General features: G+C 35.5%; 1 protein-coding gene across 3 annotated transcripts in view; it reads right to left on the bottom strand.

The window, feature by feature from the left end:
• Nucleotides 1–1,068: 1,068 nt before the first annotated feature.
• kcnt2.L (potassium channel, sodium activated subfamily T, member 2 L homeolog) overlaps nt 1,069–18,024 on the bottom strand; it is a 197,144-nt gene continuing 180,188 nt past the window's right edge. For 2 of the 3 annotated variants that reach the window (XM_041590633.1, XM_041590635.1), the window contains exons 24-29: nt 16,862–16,945; nt 15,325–15,453; nt 13,004–13,024; nt 10,936–11,236; nt 5,259–5,343; nt 1,069–2,083 (exon numbers count right to left, since the gene is read on the bottom strand). In XM_041590633.1, coding sequence (XP_041446567.1) covers nt 1,972–2,083; nt 5,259–5,343; nt 10,936–11,236; nt 13,004–13,024; nt 15,325–15,453; nt 16,862–16,945 — 732 coding nt within the window. In that variant the 3' untranslated portion in view covers nt 1,069–1,971. The remainder of the gene's footprint in view (nt 2,084–5,258; nt 5,344–10,935; nt 11,237–13,003; nt 13,025–15,324; nt 15,454–16,861; nt 16,946–18,024) is intronic. The other variant, XM_041590634.1, reaches the window with a different exon arrangement.

Raw genomic sequence — 18,024 nt, 5'->3', positions numbered from 1 at the left:
GGTAGTTTTCAGTAAAAACTAAAAATTTTCAGGGATAAAAAAACAAATTTTTTGGGATGTATTATGCCCCAAAGCTGCAAAAAGGTTGAATCTGAAAATATTTCAGCTAAAACCTGCTGAGGTCATATAGAAGTCAATGGCAGTGGTCCCTTGAACCATTTGAAGATGTTTTTAACCTTCATGATTTTCGGGGTTTTTTTTCAGTGGTTTGCAGTCAACAACTCTATCAATTCGAGCTATATGTTTTGTTCACGGATGAATTTGAGTTCCCCCGCAATTGCATTAATCTGAGTTTTTTACATTCAAGTTTTTTCATAAATAAGCAAACATTTGAGTTGTGAGTTTATTTGAGGCAAAAAAAAACTTTTGATTGAGTCACACATATTTTTTTAATGTAGAAAATAAAACTCTGGTGCAGCAACCTGAACCTTAATAAATCTGCCCCTAAATGTTTTTAGGCAAAATTATGTTTCTTATGTTTTACTTGAAATTATAATCATATTACATTTAAAGGTTCAGTTACTAATGAAGTCTAGAGAAACCCCGCTCCTGTAAGTCAGGGTTAGTTTGAGAACAACTGTTGATATTAACTATAATGTTCTGGCTATTATGGTTAAAAAATATTGCCACATTGTGGAAAATGTATTTACTGGTTAAATATTCATTTAAAAAGCACTGCGTATCTTGACAGCGCTATATAAATAAATGATGATGATGATGATTTAAAAGAAGCAACACTGGAGAACAACATAATCCTAAATAAAATCTATCACAAAATCTAAAAGACTGTAGCACAGATACATTTCCCTATGGAATGGAATAAAAGTCATCAAAGGGAAAAAATGTACCACAAAACTAAGTGAGCCATTTATTGTTAACAGGGCCAGATTTACATAGTGGCCACCCCTAGGCCCACTGCCGTTCATCACCCCTGTCCCCTCCTCTTTATTCGTGCAAATTGTCATCATCTGGACTGGAGCAATGGTGATTGGCGCATGGGAAATTTAAAAATGATTGTATCTCCAGCACATCCCCAGTGGTTTTCAACCAATGTGAGTGTGGTTGGGCAGCATGCCGCCCCCCTAAAATCCTGCCGCCCTAGGCCCGGGCCTAGGTGGCCTTTCCACAAATCCGGGCCTGATTGTTAAGGATAAAAAGCTTGCTCATTTTATAATAACCAGAGCGCAGTGTACTTTATGTAATAAAACACACACGGAGAAGAAAGAGCCGAATAAGTAACTGTAGACACACTCCTAAAATGTTATATTAACAGTGTTAAATATGAAAATATAGCTATTGTATAACAATTACTAGCACAGGGGCATTGCATTGCAAGACCTCTTACACTGGCCCCTTGTATAATCTGTAGACTTCCCCAGTGCATGTTCATTTAAGTTTCAAAAGTTTGAAATTCCCACTCATCTTAATATAATACTACCAATAATTAGAAATACTTCACCATACAATTTCCCTATTCTCATATTCACTGCAAATTTTGTTTGTTACAGTATTACTCAGTGATTGTGTCCATCTTTGATTGTGACAGATTTCTGGAAATTTTAACCTATTTGTTATTTTGCAACAGAGACATTACTAAAAGCCAAGCATTCAGTAAACACATTTTTGTGATTATCCAAATACAAAATATTACCGTTTGAAGCAAGAGGATGCTAAAGCAATTTGTTCTGTACAAAACCCTGTTGCTTTTATAAAAATGTCCTAAATTCTAGTCTGAAATCTCAGGTGATCTCTAGCTTTTAGAATAAACCATTCTGGCAGTGAAGGGATTAAGAATAACACTGATGAAGTTGCTTTTGTACAGTACATGAGCTCACTGGTTTCTAGTTCAGCCTGCGCAATGGAGGACAGATGTTGGTTCATGCCATATAGCAACAGCCTATTGGTTCCTGATTGCTAATAGCAATTTAACAGTCACAGATCAGTTCTTCGTTCAGCTGATGCACTAATTTATCAAAGCAGCGTTTCATCCCTCGAGTCTTGTCCAGTTGTGTTGCAGAAACTGCTTTTTCGGCTGGATGCATTGGCTGGAACGTATGACAGTGGATCTGGTCTGATAAGGTAACTAGAAAAAAAAAATATTATATTTACTTGTAAAGTTTAAGGGTTTCTTTAAAAGCTTGCCAGCATATTCAGAAGCATTGGGCAGTTAGGATGATATAAACTATACTTGTATATCATGTAGCAAATTACAGGAGACTCTATAATGTAGTAGGCAATACTGTTGGGTACTATATATGGGTTGAAGTTACTTGTTTATATTATACATTAATGGGCATATTTATAAAGCATTTTATTCCAAAATTTTACAATTAGGTTATATAGCTACGGAGTATTACCAACACTACAAGTTCCACATATATAGGCTTAAATGGACTTGGACAAGTCTGTAAAAGTTTATGGGAAGAAAGCTATACATGTCTAGTAAACTTGTGTTAAAATTGGTGTTGTTAATTCATCTGTATAAGAATATATAATATAGAAGATACTGTTTTACTAGTGGCACTGATTTCTCTGTAAGGATTTAGACTTTAACTGCTGTTGTATACATTGTTATTGTCTTGAGTTGTCTTGGCATATTAAATACACTGCCTATTACACTGTGATGATTTGTATAAAGAGAATTAAAGGAAATGAGTTTGTTATGCTGCAGTTTAAACGGATTTATAGATATTCCCTGTAATGTATGGAAACCGACATATGGGCACATGTATAAAAGATCTGTGACATTTGCTGAAATGGCAGTCTTGTGCTGTACCGTATTGATGAGCCACTTCTTCGGCTTGTTCAATCCAATGAATAAGTTAGATCTACAGTTTCCCACACAGAAGCTAGATAGGATGCATAATAAATTGCTTATTATAAATCAAATTAAATTGGTTGAATTTCCTATAATAGGACTGTGTCGAAATAAAGTGAATCTAGGACAGATAAATGTACGTTCTCAGGTTGACTGAAGCATTTATATACATCTATCACTTCTTCCATGTGTCACTGTAGATGAGCACGGGTTTTATAAGAGACTTGCATATAATTTGTTTCTATGCTGGTTTACTAAATATAAAATCACATGGCTAACAAGACACTGGGTTAGGCCAATAATGATAAGAAACATTACTGATCAGGGGATCAGCTGTAGTTGTTAGGTTTAGTACTGGTCAGACAGCGAATGACAATTTTAGGGTTTAAATATGCAGGCTGTTTGTAGGATGCTGGAGGTTGTGTTGAATAGCTCGAGGGCTTCAGGATGAACATCCTTAATACAGTATATAATGATTATTATTGGACAATAGACAATCCACAAGAGACAGGGATATAAATAGAAAAGCGTCTGAATAGAAAGTTAAATAATAAAAAGTAACAATAACAACAAAATTATAGCCTCACAAAGCAATAGTTTAGTAGAGGTAATTCAAATACTATAAAAAAAAACGAAGAGCAATTAAAAAGTTGGTAAATATAGGAAATTCTATAACATAATAATGTCATCAGAAAGCCACTCTATACACATTCCATTGACAACTGCGTGTTAGACTGTTCCATGACAATTGCTAATAAATGATGTTGGGTCCTTTAGATTTAAACCACACAACTATATGGGGTAGGTAAAGTATGCAATGGTCTACTGCCATTCATTCCTTGGTATTTTTGTAAAGTCAAGATTTGTAGTTTAACATCCACTGTGTCGTAAAACATTATTATTATAATTACTTCTACGGAATGATCAAACTGAGACTGACTAAACATCTGTTGCAAATGGATAAAACCTATTTCAGTGGTATTCAATTCAGATAAGAGAGAGAGCGGTTCATCCGAGTCAAATAAGTGGTGTTATTATAGTTGCTAGAGTAACTGTGCTTTGCAGTAGTTTCTAAACACTTGGTGTGCTGACAAACTCCTGAGCTATTCTTCACCATTCAGCAAACTGCTGTCTGGCCACACTGAATTAGCGCTAAGTGATGACCTTGCTACCGTTTACATTAAAACACAGAAGGCAAGTTAATCTCGATTTGCAAAGCTTTTAAACTTAGCACTTACAAGATAAAGGACGTGTTTACAAGGGAGCAGGATGTGTGTTCTATTTATTTGATAAAACAGTATGAGAACACATAGGGGCATATTTATAAATGCGGCATAAAGAGCAGTGATGCATTACAATTTTACTTTGTTGCTTCTCATACTGTCTTGAAGCAGTATAATTATTAAAGTGTGTTCCATCAGTAAAGCAGGTGGTAAATATCTGTGGTAGAAAGTCACATAAGTGAAATATAGTAGCTCAGAAACTGGCATAGGTAGTTGTGGCCTTTTCCTTTTCAGAATAGGCTATTTCTGCAAGTGTGCTCTTTTTTAACTCTTGCATTACGCACTGACCTCTGGCTTTTTCAAACCTAATTTGCATAGGAAAATTATGTTATGGAAGGTTTAAGAAGAACCACAAGTTTAAAAAATCACAATTTCCTTACTCGTATGAGTAAGTCTCGTGATTTTGAGGATTTGGTTGGGGTAGGCACTTAGATTTAAGCAAATTTGAATCATGCTGGAAAATTCAGAATCCTGAACCAAATATTGGATTCAGTGTATCTCTAATAATAAACCTGCTTAGTTTACATATTTGTATTATTTATTTTATGCTGGTAATGTTCCCATCATCCTTAATGATCTTCATCAAGTCTATGGAGTTTAGCACATTGGCACAATTCCAGTGTAACTTTGACGCATACCCTTTTATAATTCAAGAAATGGTGATTTGCCAATGCGGGTGCCCCCAATATTAATTCAAGGTGCAAAGGACAAACACAAGCGGATGAAATGTTCCATAACCCAAAACGTTTGTTCCACATGTGTGTAGGAGTTGGTACTGAGGGCAGAACTAAAAGTTACCTCCTCTGTTAGTTGCATTGTTGGTACTGGTTAGAAATAGTGTTTCATGTTCCTATCCTCTAGCAAAGAAAGGGTTTATTCTTTTTCATTTCCAAGTTTTCTCACTCAATACATCCAATATACTTCTGTCTTATAAACTGTTGTCATTCTAGGGTTTCCTATACATCACTAGAAAACCCTGTAAACCCTGGGGTTCCCATATGTTAAGTACAAGGCTTGACAAAATCAGCTTCAGCAATTTGGGTTAAACAATAATATAACAGAACCAATGAACAGAGGGTCAAAACAAGTTATGAATTGTTGCATAAAAGATTAAAAATAGTGTGAATGAGATCTGTGCTTTACTCTTATCAACTTACACAACATCGCCCAGTTCCAGTCTGGTGTCTGGGGACGGATTGATGAGGATGTAGGACAGGGTGTTCTGCTGATCATTCATTTCATCTATAGGACAAAACAGAGCAGAATTATTCCCAGTTACCTATTGGCTGCAACTTGCATGTTATATGCCATATGTTAATATTACTATACTTTAAGCTTGAAGGATAATTCAGTGGCACCCTACTATCGAATTCCAATATAACTGTGTTTATGACTTTGATTTTTTTTTTACCAGTATCTGGGCCTCTGGGTCAACTATTAGCATTAAAAACACTTTCGTTTTGGCTATTTCTTAAGCTCAGGGCAAACAGGGAAGCTAAATCTACTCCATGTTTGATTGATCATGCATCTTTTGTGATGAAAAAAAAACAAAAGTATGTTCAGGACATGTCATAATCATTGAAGCCTAATCGTTGAATTAAAGTTTATTAAGGGGGGGTATACTGTCCCTTTAAAAGTAACCTTTGTTCATTTATCAAGGGTTTAAATGTGCAGAGTATACAGACTAGGGTTTCAAGTCAGAGCTCATAGTGTTTGTAGTTTTGTTAGTAGTGAATATTTCTGTTTTTTACCATCCTATAATTGCTTTATGCATTATTATGCTTGATCATTAAATTCCAATGGAGAAATGTTTTGCTTTATTGCAAATTGTCTCTATATGAAAGCTTTGGGAATGCAAACAAGTACTTTTCCTTTATCTCCATGCAATCTAAAAACTTAACATTACTTGAAACAATGTCTTTTTTGAGAAAGGTACTGAATGGCAGAAGACTGCATTTATTTGTTCTAAACTATTCCACTGGGTAACACTACAAACATCTGGTAATTGTTAAGATACATATTTCCAAATAGAACAGAGTGATAAGCTTTCTCTGGTGCAGAAAATGGCCCTAATAAAAACACCTCAATCTGCAAAAACCTAATTTAGAGGAGCCAACTGCTTCTATGAAACGATTTTATTGTGTCCTTGCTTTGTATATTTGCTTTTACTGTATATCAGCGAAGCAGCATATTTAGTCATTGATTTGAGTGTGCCTGCTTATTTCCATTAATCCCATGGCCCATAAACCGTGCCATTACAAAGAAATGCATATTAGGCAGTTAGCGAGTGTGCATTGGTATAGGAGAGGGTCTCTATACTTATAAACCAAAAAAAAAAAACCCTATAAAATCCTTTTGGTGCAGGAAAGAGTAATAATTCATTAAGAAGTGCAGTCTGTCTACAGAATGAAGAACAGATCAGTCAAAAATAATAAAAACCTTTTAATGTTATGTTCTCTCCAGACTCTATGACTAGGGATGGGCGAATTTTTTTGCCTTGTTTCGCCTAAAAAATGACGCCTGTAGACTTGTATGGTGGCGTGCGTAAAAAAAAACAATTTCGCCGCGCAACAATTTTTTTGACGCCCATAGACATTTCACCCGCGGCAAATTTTTGGCGAAACGGGTCAAATTCTTACTTTTTAATTACCTGAATTCATCTAGTTTAGTTTTACTAAATAACTGTGATATATAGAATTAATAATGTGTTAACTTATCGATATATATATAATTTATTTAAATCAATTATAATTTAAGTTCACAATTAAATGGAAAGCACTTGCACTTTACAAATAATCACTTGAATTAATTAATTAATTAATTTATCTATTTAGAGCATCAGCAATTAATTGACAGAATTAATGGTGTGTTTTCTGATTGAATATAAAAATCATTGAAACTATTAAGAAGTGGCAAACTGAAAGTTGAAATCAATTAACTGGTCTCAAAGAGATTTCCTCCGAGTAGTATTGAAAATTGTTGTTAAGTGGGTGGTGGGGGAACAAGTAAGATCAAACATTCTCAAACAAGGTTTCTTTCTCTTTCTCTCTTTTTAAAAAAAAATATATATAAATATATATATATATATATATATATATACAGTATATAATCACAAAACTACAAATTTTTATAATAAAATTCTGCATTGTTTCATGTCTTAGCAGGCGATAAATCCGAAAGAACTGTGCTCTCAATTGCTCTCAATGTACTGACCAATATAGCCTTCAGAATGTTTGTGCCCAATAAAATTTGTTCAAAGTACCAAACAAAATAGTTAATGCCACCTGCTAAAGAATCCTGTAATAAATACATGTATGTGCTTATACCTTCAGCCACATAAATATCATCATAAAAATAAGGTTTAAATAGTGCATAATTCATAACATAGTTTTTAGCTAGAAAGATCCTCCTTGAGATGAAGTAGCAGCATATTTAGCAGACCAGTAAAAACAAAGATGGAAACCAAGGGAATTGCTGTTTTGTTTTTGTAAACCAAGGGGTGATGTGTCTCGGTCCATCACAGTGATGAATTCTAACAAGTAACACATTCAATCTTCTTTTAAAGCTCACGGGAAGAATTCGGTGTCCCGGAGCGATAACAGACAGCTACAAAAGAAACGGCTCGAAGAATATATTACATATTTCTCCACTGGTACTTCATGAATAGAAATGGATTACTCTGCAGATGTGTCTCGCTAATATTTTGCATTGCAGCAAACACCAAAAATATTGATCTCTTGGCTAGCATATGAGCTATGTTGATAAATTGCTATGACAATAAAATAAACTTAGTTTTATATTCTGTTTTTCTTGACCAGACCACTGTTTTTGTTTATTAAATTTATAGATTTTATTTACTTTTCTATGCATATGCTCATTCTTGTATTTGTAGATTATTTTCAACTATAAGCAAAGAAAAATAAAACACAGTTATGGGTCTATTTTAATGTTCAACTCAAGGGATACCTTCTATAAAGGACCAGAACATAGGACATCAAGGTGCTCTGAACTTCACTTTGTTTAATGAAGCAAACTTAATTCTAAGCAACTTTCCCACATGCAATGATTAAAATGTTTCAGTGATTTTAAGGATTTTTGTACATGTAGTTTTTATATAAAACAGGTTCTGTCTTTGCCATTTCATGCAGGCAGCATTGGGACAATGTGAGACCATTTTGATCAGTAAAGGAGGAGAATCAAAGACATGCTGATGGTATTGTGGGGTTGGAGTCTAGGCCGGAGGGAAGATGAATATTTCAACTCTGGGCATATCAATCAAAGAGTTCGCCACAGTTTGCTAGAGGAAAAATTCACAGGTCTCAGTTCACTTGTATGGGATGCTTAAGTGCATGTTTATCAAAATAGAACTTTCTAGGACTTATATATAAAGTATCAAAGTCAGTTACGTTTTTCATTAATCACCTTTTTGTCAAAGTTATTGTTTTGGCAATTCATACATTTAATAAAAAATGTTTAGCTTCTATACATTCTATATTGCCCATGTTGGGAAATCCCAGTCCAGTTATACTACAGGTACAGTATGGGTGCTGTTATCCAGAATGCTTGAGATATGGGGGTTTCTGGATAACAGATCTTTCTGTAATTTGGATCTTCATGGCTTAAGTCTACTAGAAAATCATGTAAGCATTAACTAAACCCAAGAGGCTGGATTTGCCTCCAGTAAGGATTAATTATATCTTAGTTTGGATCAAGTACAAGGTACTGTTTTATTATTACACAAAAAAGTTAAATCATTTTTAAAAATTTGGTTTATTTGGATATAATTGAGTCTTTGGGAGATGGCCTTCCCGTAATTTGATCTTTCTGCATAAGAGGTTTCCGGATAACACATCCCATACCTGTATAGATGATTACCGTATGTACTCGAGTATAAGCCAAATTTTTCAGCACTCAAAATGTGCTGAAAAAGTCTACCTCGGCTTATACTCGAGTCGCCATGTCAGTTGTTTTTTAAGGCTTGCCCATACCCAAACGTTAGGTTTTATAGGTCAAAAAGCCTTTACCCCTGTGATTTAAGGCTCCTTAAACTTCAGAATCCTCCCTGCATGCCTGTCCTGAGATCCAGTTAGAAGGAGAAGTGGGGGGATAGCTGTGCTGTGTGAAAGGAAAACGTGACCCTGCAGGCAAAAGTGGTCATCTCTGTACAGTGAGACTGGAGAAGGAGGGGCTGAAAAAGGTGACTGTGCAGACAGAAGTGAGCTCTGTTGTGGAAGTGCCTGACCCATGCTGCAGAAGGAGAGGGCTAGAAATGAGACAAAGTGGAGAGCTATGCTGGGACACAACACAGAAGACTAAAAAGCAGTCGGAAATGGTGAGCTGTGTTGAAGGGGGAAGTACATGTGAGCTTTTTAAAAAAATTACTCCTATACTTATTTCTGAATATATATGTGTGTTTAATACATTTCCGATGTTTCATTAACCCCTGGAGAGAGGCGCGCTACACTATATTTCGTTTTATGTACCGGCAATTTACTTTTTCAATGGTGAGTGTACCGATCTTTGATAACTTTCTGTTTCACTTATATAGCAAGTATATAGTGTAGGCTTATACGCAAGTCAATACAGTGTCCCAGTTTTCCTAGTTAAAATTTGATACCTCGGTTCGGCTTATACTCGAGTATATACGGTAAATCGATACATACAAAGCTGACGTTGATACTTTTTAGGAGTGATATATATATAATCTACAGACCAGCTAATTTCTTATGGGCCAGACTGTAAATTATATCCTTATAAACGGCGCGTTCTTGCATCAGAACGCGCCGTTTATATCTTAAAGAGACAGCAATTGTTACTGCCGTTCTCTCCCTGAAGCTTCTCCTCCAGCCCCGCATCTCACTTCCCCCATCCCACTTCCTTACTTCAAACGTTGCACCTCCTACTTCACTCCGGCTGTCTAACCTTCCCTCTCACTGCCTCCCAGGTATTGCGCCCTCTGCGATGCTCCCTCAGAGTCTTTCGCTTCTGCTCCCCCCTCCATTTCCTGTCACGCAGCACGCTCCGTCTGTGTCCCTCTTCCGATTCCCCTCCTTAATCTCTGGTTACACTGGCAGAGTCTCTCTCCCTCATTCAACCCCCTACTTCATCTGCGGTCTCACCTCTCGATCTCTCTTCCACTCCCCCCTCCGTCTCGCGTCACGCTCCCTCTGTCCCTCCCACTTTCCTTCACTCTGGTTTTGTTCCACAGTCACTCTCCATCTGTAAATCTCCAGTCAACTGTGTCTTGCTCACTCTGTCCTGCCGGCCCAAGTCCCTCTGCCTCTCCTACTCCCACATTCACTAGCAATCTCCTGTTTGTATTGCTCACATTTCTGCTTTAACCCTTTGTTCTTCTGTGCCTGTGCACTTTCCACCCTCTGTATCTCTTTTCCCTTTCCCCCACTACAATAGCCTGCAGAAATATGGTATATATGGTCAGCATGCCTCAGTCACTCATATCAAAGGAGGACAAAAAGGCAGCTACAACAACTAGCTACAGAGGGACTGTGTAAACCATAGGGGAATGGAATGGAAATAAACTGGTGTGCATAGATTTTGTGTATGTGTAGATTATAATGAATAATGCACCCACTACCGAAATATATAAAGATATTTGTAGTCACCTCGGAGTTACGTGACCTGTATAAAAGCACTCGGCCTGCGGCCTCGTGCTTTTATATGGTCACGTAACTCCTCGGTGACTTGTAATATCTTTATAAATTACGGTAGGGAGTGCATTATCCACTATATATATATCACTCCTAAAAAGTTTATATATATATATAATCATTATATGAACTATTTAATTAACATGTATATTATGTACTTACATACCATAACCTGCTGTAGAGAGACCCAAGTGCTTCATTCTGTTCTTGACCAATTCAGCTAGTTCCTGTCTCTCTGATCTTCGACATAGTGTCATCCTTTGCTGACTTATTCTTTCAGCTGTTTTGTTGGAATGCCTAGGTACTTTTCTGCTCAGCCTTCTTGCCCACTGCATGCTCTTCCGTCTCAATAAGGGGTGATCTGACTGGTCACTTGATGTAGAATTTCGATGGTTGTTCTTGTTTGCCGTTTGTTCCTTCATCTCCTTTGTGTCTTCCCATTCTTCTACACTTATTGAAATCTGGGACTTTATAAAAGAGGGCAAGAACTACATTATGGTTATTGTCATATAATGGAATGTTCTTTATATAACATATCACATTTCAAATTCTCTCATTTATTGTCCTGAATAAATTATCAACAATATAATCATTAAACGCTCAAATAGAGATATATTATACATATCTTTTCTTCTAAAATTGCTTTAATGGTGCATCATCATCATAGATTTGGATATGTAGCAATTACAGTCAGTTGTAGGGCTGGTTGTAATCATTTGTTAAGTTCTATGACCCATGAATTCAGGTCCTTAAAAACTCCAGAAAGCAACTTGAACAAATTAAATCTAATGGTTGTAGCCCTAGTTTGCCAACACCCTAATTAGACTTTTCTTCTGTTTTCTATGAATAGACAGTAATAGCGATTTTTCTTATTGTACCATGCTAAATACAGTACAGTACAGCACATAAATATATGGATACAGTATGATGTTTAGAAACATGTGTTTATGTGTAATGCACAGTCATAGTAAAGAACCTTTAAACCGTAAAATAAGCCAAAAAAATTGCACCTCACTAGTAATGTGGCCTACAATATATTTCAGGATAAGGTTTTTACGGTGAAAGTAACCAGGATCGATCTAGTGTAGCTGTTATTCTAGTTACACTGTACTTTGGAAACTTGTATGGGGAACCTGAATTTTACTGGCATTGGTCTCAAGCTTACATTTTTTGGAATTTTCCAGAATATCTGTTTGTGATCAAACACTGCAGTAAATGGATCAGTACTGAGAAAATATTACATGGTTATAGTGAGGCATAAGAGTTAAGATGACATGGGATATATGGGATCCAAATTTGATCATTTGAAAGCATGTGGGCCAGATGGTGCCTTCTAAGGGATTGTTATGGCTCCCATAAAATATAAAATCTGGATCAGAAACAAGTGGTAGATCAGCCAGTTTGCCTACTAATTGTCAACATTTGGACAGCACTGAAGTAGGACAAATGCTTCAATAGACAGGCACTGAGCATAAAGACCGAATGCTCGGTATACTTATACAGAAAGCATACTTTTCTGTCTTCCAGACTGTAATATGTATATAGTCAACAATGCACAAAACTGCTGGAGTCAATTACTCTGTACCACCCACAGAGCAGGGTACAGTGTCTCAGAGCCAGCCATGATAAATGAGCTCGACAGAATGCAAAATTGTAGCTTTCTGGCTGCAAGGGAAATCTACAGTCTTCCTGGAATGTTCTTTTGTGGCAGAAAATTGCAGGAAGATGATAGTTTAATATTGTACAATGCTTATGTTTGTTGAACAAATGCCATGTTCACCACCCAACAGAAATAATAACTTTGTTTTTTTTTCAAAGTGTCACAAGAATCTCTCCCTACTATAGTGCGAGTAGCACTCTGTACAAAACAATATTTACAAAGAATGGTAACAATAAAAATATATATATAATATATGTATAACATTCTAACATTTTACCGCTTCTGGCATCACATTTATTTTTAAATACAACATTCACATTTCTAATCCTGCACTATATACTGTATATTCATATTACAAGATAATGTTAAGGCATGCAGGCACTTACACAGAAGAGAAAGGGCCCTGGATATGTCATAGCCATTACAACTATACTTGTAATGGCATTATTACAGTGGAAAGATAACAGATAGAGAAAGACCAGCATTTCACAACTAAAAAGTCCTTTGTTCTACAGGCAAGTCAACGAGAGAGCATTTATGACAACAAAACAAATGGAAATGAACACAAACTTACTTGGGAAGCCATTTCCCTAGACTGACAAAGGAAAGAAAACAGACAAAATAGATTTTAACAACATTGAGTAGACAAAGAAACACAGGAAAATAGTAATCATACACAATTCAATAAATCTTTGAAAAACAATTATCAAAGAAATACACATATAGAGGGAACATAGAGAATAATGAAAAAAAACTTTGCAAAGAAATTGAAAAAGAAAAAAACAAGTGAAACACAGAAAGCTGTCAGATAAACAACAGCAGTGACCCAAATGCAGAAAATATTAAACATTGGGCAAATAACTTTACATTGGTTTGCATGGGTTACAAAAAGTAAAATATATCCAAAAAGAACAAGTATAATTATTGGGAGCAATATAAAATATAATAGCCAAGAAATGTAGTTTCCACTTTGAAAACAAGCTTATTCTAGAATATTGTTTAGTCTATATTAAAGGCATTTAATTATGCTTTCAGATGCAAGTTCAAGAGCAAAATTGTATCCCTTCCTGCTTATTTACACCATACTTGCACAAGATGCATTCTGCACTTTGCACATGAATAAAAATCCAGCACAAGGTTCAGAGCACAGCAGTGTCAGGCGCAAGTCAGCCCTATGATTAATGCCTACCATAGGCACCATATGCCCATGGTGCTCCCTAACTTGCGCATCTGAATAACCTGCACATTACGAGGCAGGATAGTGTATGCCTATGTGTCTCTCCCAGACTGAATCTTATAAATACAGCAATGCTCCAGATGGGCAAAACTGTATTCATCAGGAGCTGGAGATGTCTGTGCTCCTTAAAAACCAAAGACATTTTTCTATGGCCACTAAAGCACAGCAGGGTAGGTGTTGTGTAATTTCTTTGCACAATGTCCCACTTTGTAAATAAGCCATTTAGTAAGACAGTAAGTCATTTATATAATTTTTAATTAACGTTCACAACAGTGTGAATACGTATGTATCCATATCTATAGTGTGTAATATACCCATTTTAATATTTTAAGTAACACTACAATGCATAGTTACATAGCAAAGTGAAGCTGAAAGGGTGAGGGTTGATGCACTAAACTATTCACAGATGACATCACTGGAGTGGGTCAATCACCATGTCAATCTCTGAGAATCCTGCCCAGTTTTCCATCCTAATTTTGAAAACGGGCAGACAGTTTTGACCCGGGCAAACCTACCGGAAACCAGGCTGTCTGGGTCAAAACGAGTGACAACCCTAATGGACAGCCACTAAAGATTCAAACTTCAAGGATAACACATGAGGTGTAGTTGAGGTTAAGCTAGCCAACCTCCCAAAATGAGTGGATCTTTCCCTCATATGCCAACCTTGATGTCACTAATCACAGGCCATGAGGTCATCGACAAATGCCATTTTAAATCTTGATTTTGGCCAGATATTGATCAGGCAGGCCAGTCACAGGGCAATAAGCTGCAGAATCAGTATGCTTTTATCAGCCTATGTATGGCCACCTGTACTCCACACCATGCATCTGATGCTATTGTTCAAAGGGTCTAAAAGCCTCAGGTCTATTTATAAAGATAAAATCTACATTTATGCCACATAATCACACAAACTGTATATAATGATTTCCCTAAAGCATGCTTCATTATACCTATTAATTAAAGTGAGAATGCCTGACCACACTCCCTTTTTATACACCTCTATTTTACACCACTAAGACTTGGCCATGTCTAATGAAATCAATGTGACCAGTGTCACAAAGAACCCATAATATAAAAAAGCAGTGAACATAAGTCTTCACAACAATGCCAGTTCCTGCACAAGTAATACAGCTGGCCACCTTTTTTAAAACAAAATTATGCTTTATATCTATATGTATTTTTTACACAGCAAAGTGTGGTTTAAAAAGCAGTCAGATTTGTCGTAATTTTAAAAAATGTTATTGTCTTCTTACTAACATTTCCCAGCATGACAGTAGCCATGAAGTGCTACCCTAATAAAAAAATTAAAAACACCACTGCAACTGTGTTCCATGATTAAAGACAACTGTAATTGAAAATACAATTCTAAAGGGATAATATAATAAAAATTTGTTTTCTAAAATAACCAATTACATGGCAGGCCAATAAATGTTACCTACTAATGGGTGTTATGAATTACTAGACAAGAAGCAAACTTTTACACTATATATATATATATATATATATATATATATATATATATATATATATATATATATATATATATATATATATATATATATATATATATATATATATATATATTTACACCTTATATATTACTCCTTTTATTGCATTTGAATTCCCAAATCAACCAACCAACCAACCAACCAACCAACCTCAGATGTGGTAAGTTTCTGACATTCTGTTCTATATATTCCAATTGGAATGTCTCCAGATGAAGAGCAGAGCTTTTGGTAGAGTCTTCCATATGTTCTAATCCACAGATCATCCTCTGTAATTTTCATCTATTGTTAAAACAGAATGATGAATGAAAAGAATTATAAATTATCTGATAATAAATTTGCCTACAAATATAAACAAACATTACAATATATGTGTAGCAGCCAATGACTTGTGTCAAATCAGCTGGGGGGAAAGGACATAATTAGGCATAATTATTCTGCCAATGCTCCCTAGTCATGGCCAAAGCAATTTCAAAGCATTTCACCATGTATTTTGTTTCACTGGGAAAAAACTATTGTCATTATTAGACTTTCACTATGCATATTAAAAAAAACAACAAAATGCTTTTTGTTGAACTGAAAAAAAGCCAATGTTATTATTAAACTTTCACACTGGTGGCTTCCCATTAACTTCAATACATTTGTCTAAATTTTGTGAATCACTATTCATTTATCAATCTGGGGTGGCATATAAATATGTTTGTGTAGCACTTACCCCACTGTGAGACTAAACCTTTGACACCAAAGTACAGGATGCACATTAATTCACTTTCTATGATTATTGGCTTCCTTTCCAAGGACCATAATATTCTTTGCTTTGAACTACATCATTAGGTAGCAGGAGGTTTTCTCCAATGAATTCATAATATACACAAGTACATTCTTCTTGGACTCACAGTGGAGGTAAGTGCTATCTGGCTTACACTTGTCCACCCAGTCTGGTGATTTTGCTGAGGCAAGGCAGCCATATAGGGTGCATAGAGATGCAACTATTCTATGTCAAATAAATAAATATGTGTAGATTTGTTGAGACAGAGCTACAACTACACAAACATATTTACTTAATATGCAAACATTGTATTGATTTTCCTCTACATGATAAAACCAACATAAAATGAATAAAAGTAAATCATTTTTCAAAGACTTAATTTTTAAAAAACTGTGAACTGTGATCCACATTTCTGCAAATGTTCAAAGCACATTTTAGTCACTTTTGTTTAGAACAGGCTGCCAGGATGTCAAATGTGCTTCCAAACAGGATTGACAAATAGATATCTGACAGTAACATTGGGTCACAGAAGTCAGCAGTCACAGGTGCGCTCTCACTCTAGATGGACGTTCTTTGACCCGAGTGGTAACAAAAACAATAACATTGCTGGCAGCTTTTCAAAAGGATGCTTTCACTCTTACAGTGCTAATGTAGCTTGAAAAAATGTTCAGCTCCTGAGGGAGTCTACCTACTGATAGTGTCCTGCAATTTTTAATGCTTTCTGATGTGTAATAAAACATATTGATTTCCTTGCATTCTGCGGAAGTTCTTCTTGAAATGCTGCCTGCAAGTTTGGCAATACAACACAGCTTTCTTCATATTCTTAATACTTTTAGGTTGATACAATGGAAATATTTATTTATTTTCAAACCTTAATATAGAATGCTCTAATTCGATTTTAGCTGTATATGTTAGACTTACAGAACAAAGAAATCCAGATCCTGGTGTGGTGTCCAAGCCCAGAAGAAGTCTTGTAATTGAGATCATGTAATCTTTCACAAAGGACTAGGATATTAAAGTAGTTGTGAGTGCAGGGAAATCTTGTGTTTATTGTAGACAACTTAATACCATGCAAAGAAAATAACTGGAAACATTCAGATATTGGAAACAATCATTTTTGGTCACTTATGATCTGTCAGGAAATTCTTATGTAAATTAGTATGTAAATAATAAATATTAATACTTAATACTAAATCTGAGATACAGAAAAGACGGATGAATGAAATTAATAATAAAATAATTCACATCTAAGTCGCACAGTGCAAGTAGACATTAACTAAATCTTTATCCAGAATAGAAATGATTCTATAAAAGAAATGTTTAAGCCTTCGTGAAACCTTACTTATAATTGAGCAAGATTATTTAAAAAAAAGTTAATATAGTATGTATGAGACAAATAAAAGGGTCTACGCCACTTTTTTATCTATTTATTATCTAATAAAGGTATGGGATCTGTTATCCAGAATGCTCGGGACCTTGGGCTTCCGGATAATTTGTCTTTTCATAATTGGGATGTCCCTACTAACAAAATAATTTTAACATTAATTAAATAAAATAGGATTGTTTTGCCTCAAGTAAGGATTAATTCTATTTTAGTTGGGGTCATGTACAAGACACTGGTTTAATATTACAGAGAAAAAGAAAATAATTTTTTAAAAATGTAACCATTTGATTAAAAAATGTATCTATTTGATGAAAATAGAGTCTATTCTATTCTAGTTTTCCTGTAATTCAGAGCTTTTTTGATAACAGGTTTCCAGATAACTGATGCCATACCTGTATATAGTCATGTTAATAAAGGGGCTTAATTTTGGGTGGTCATTGAAAATTAGACTCCAGTATTCCATTAAACTCTGGAATGTTTTAAAGGAGAAGGAAAGGTTAAAACTAAGTAAGCCTTATCAGAAAGGCCCATCTAAATATACCAGTAAACCCCCAAAGTAATGTTGCTCTGAGTCCCCTGTCAAAAGAAACACAGCATTTCTTTCCTTCTATTGTGTACACATGGGCTTCTGTATCAGACTTCCTGCCTTCAGCTTAAACCTCATTGCCCTGGGCAAGAACATGCCCAGTTTGCTCCTCTC

Source organism: Xenopus laevis, chromosome 4L (assembly GCF_017654675.1).
Source record: "Xenopus laevis strain J_2021 chromosome 4L, Xenopus_laevis_v10.1, whole genome shotgun sequence".
NCBI classification, from domain to species: domain Eukaryota; kingdom Metazoa; phylum Chordata; class Amphibia; order Anura; family Pipidae; genus Xenopus; species Xenopus laevis.
The sequence above is the reverse complement of the archived record's forward strand: the minus strand, read 5'-3'. Positions and strand labels throughout refer to the sequence as shown.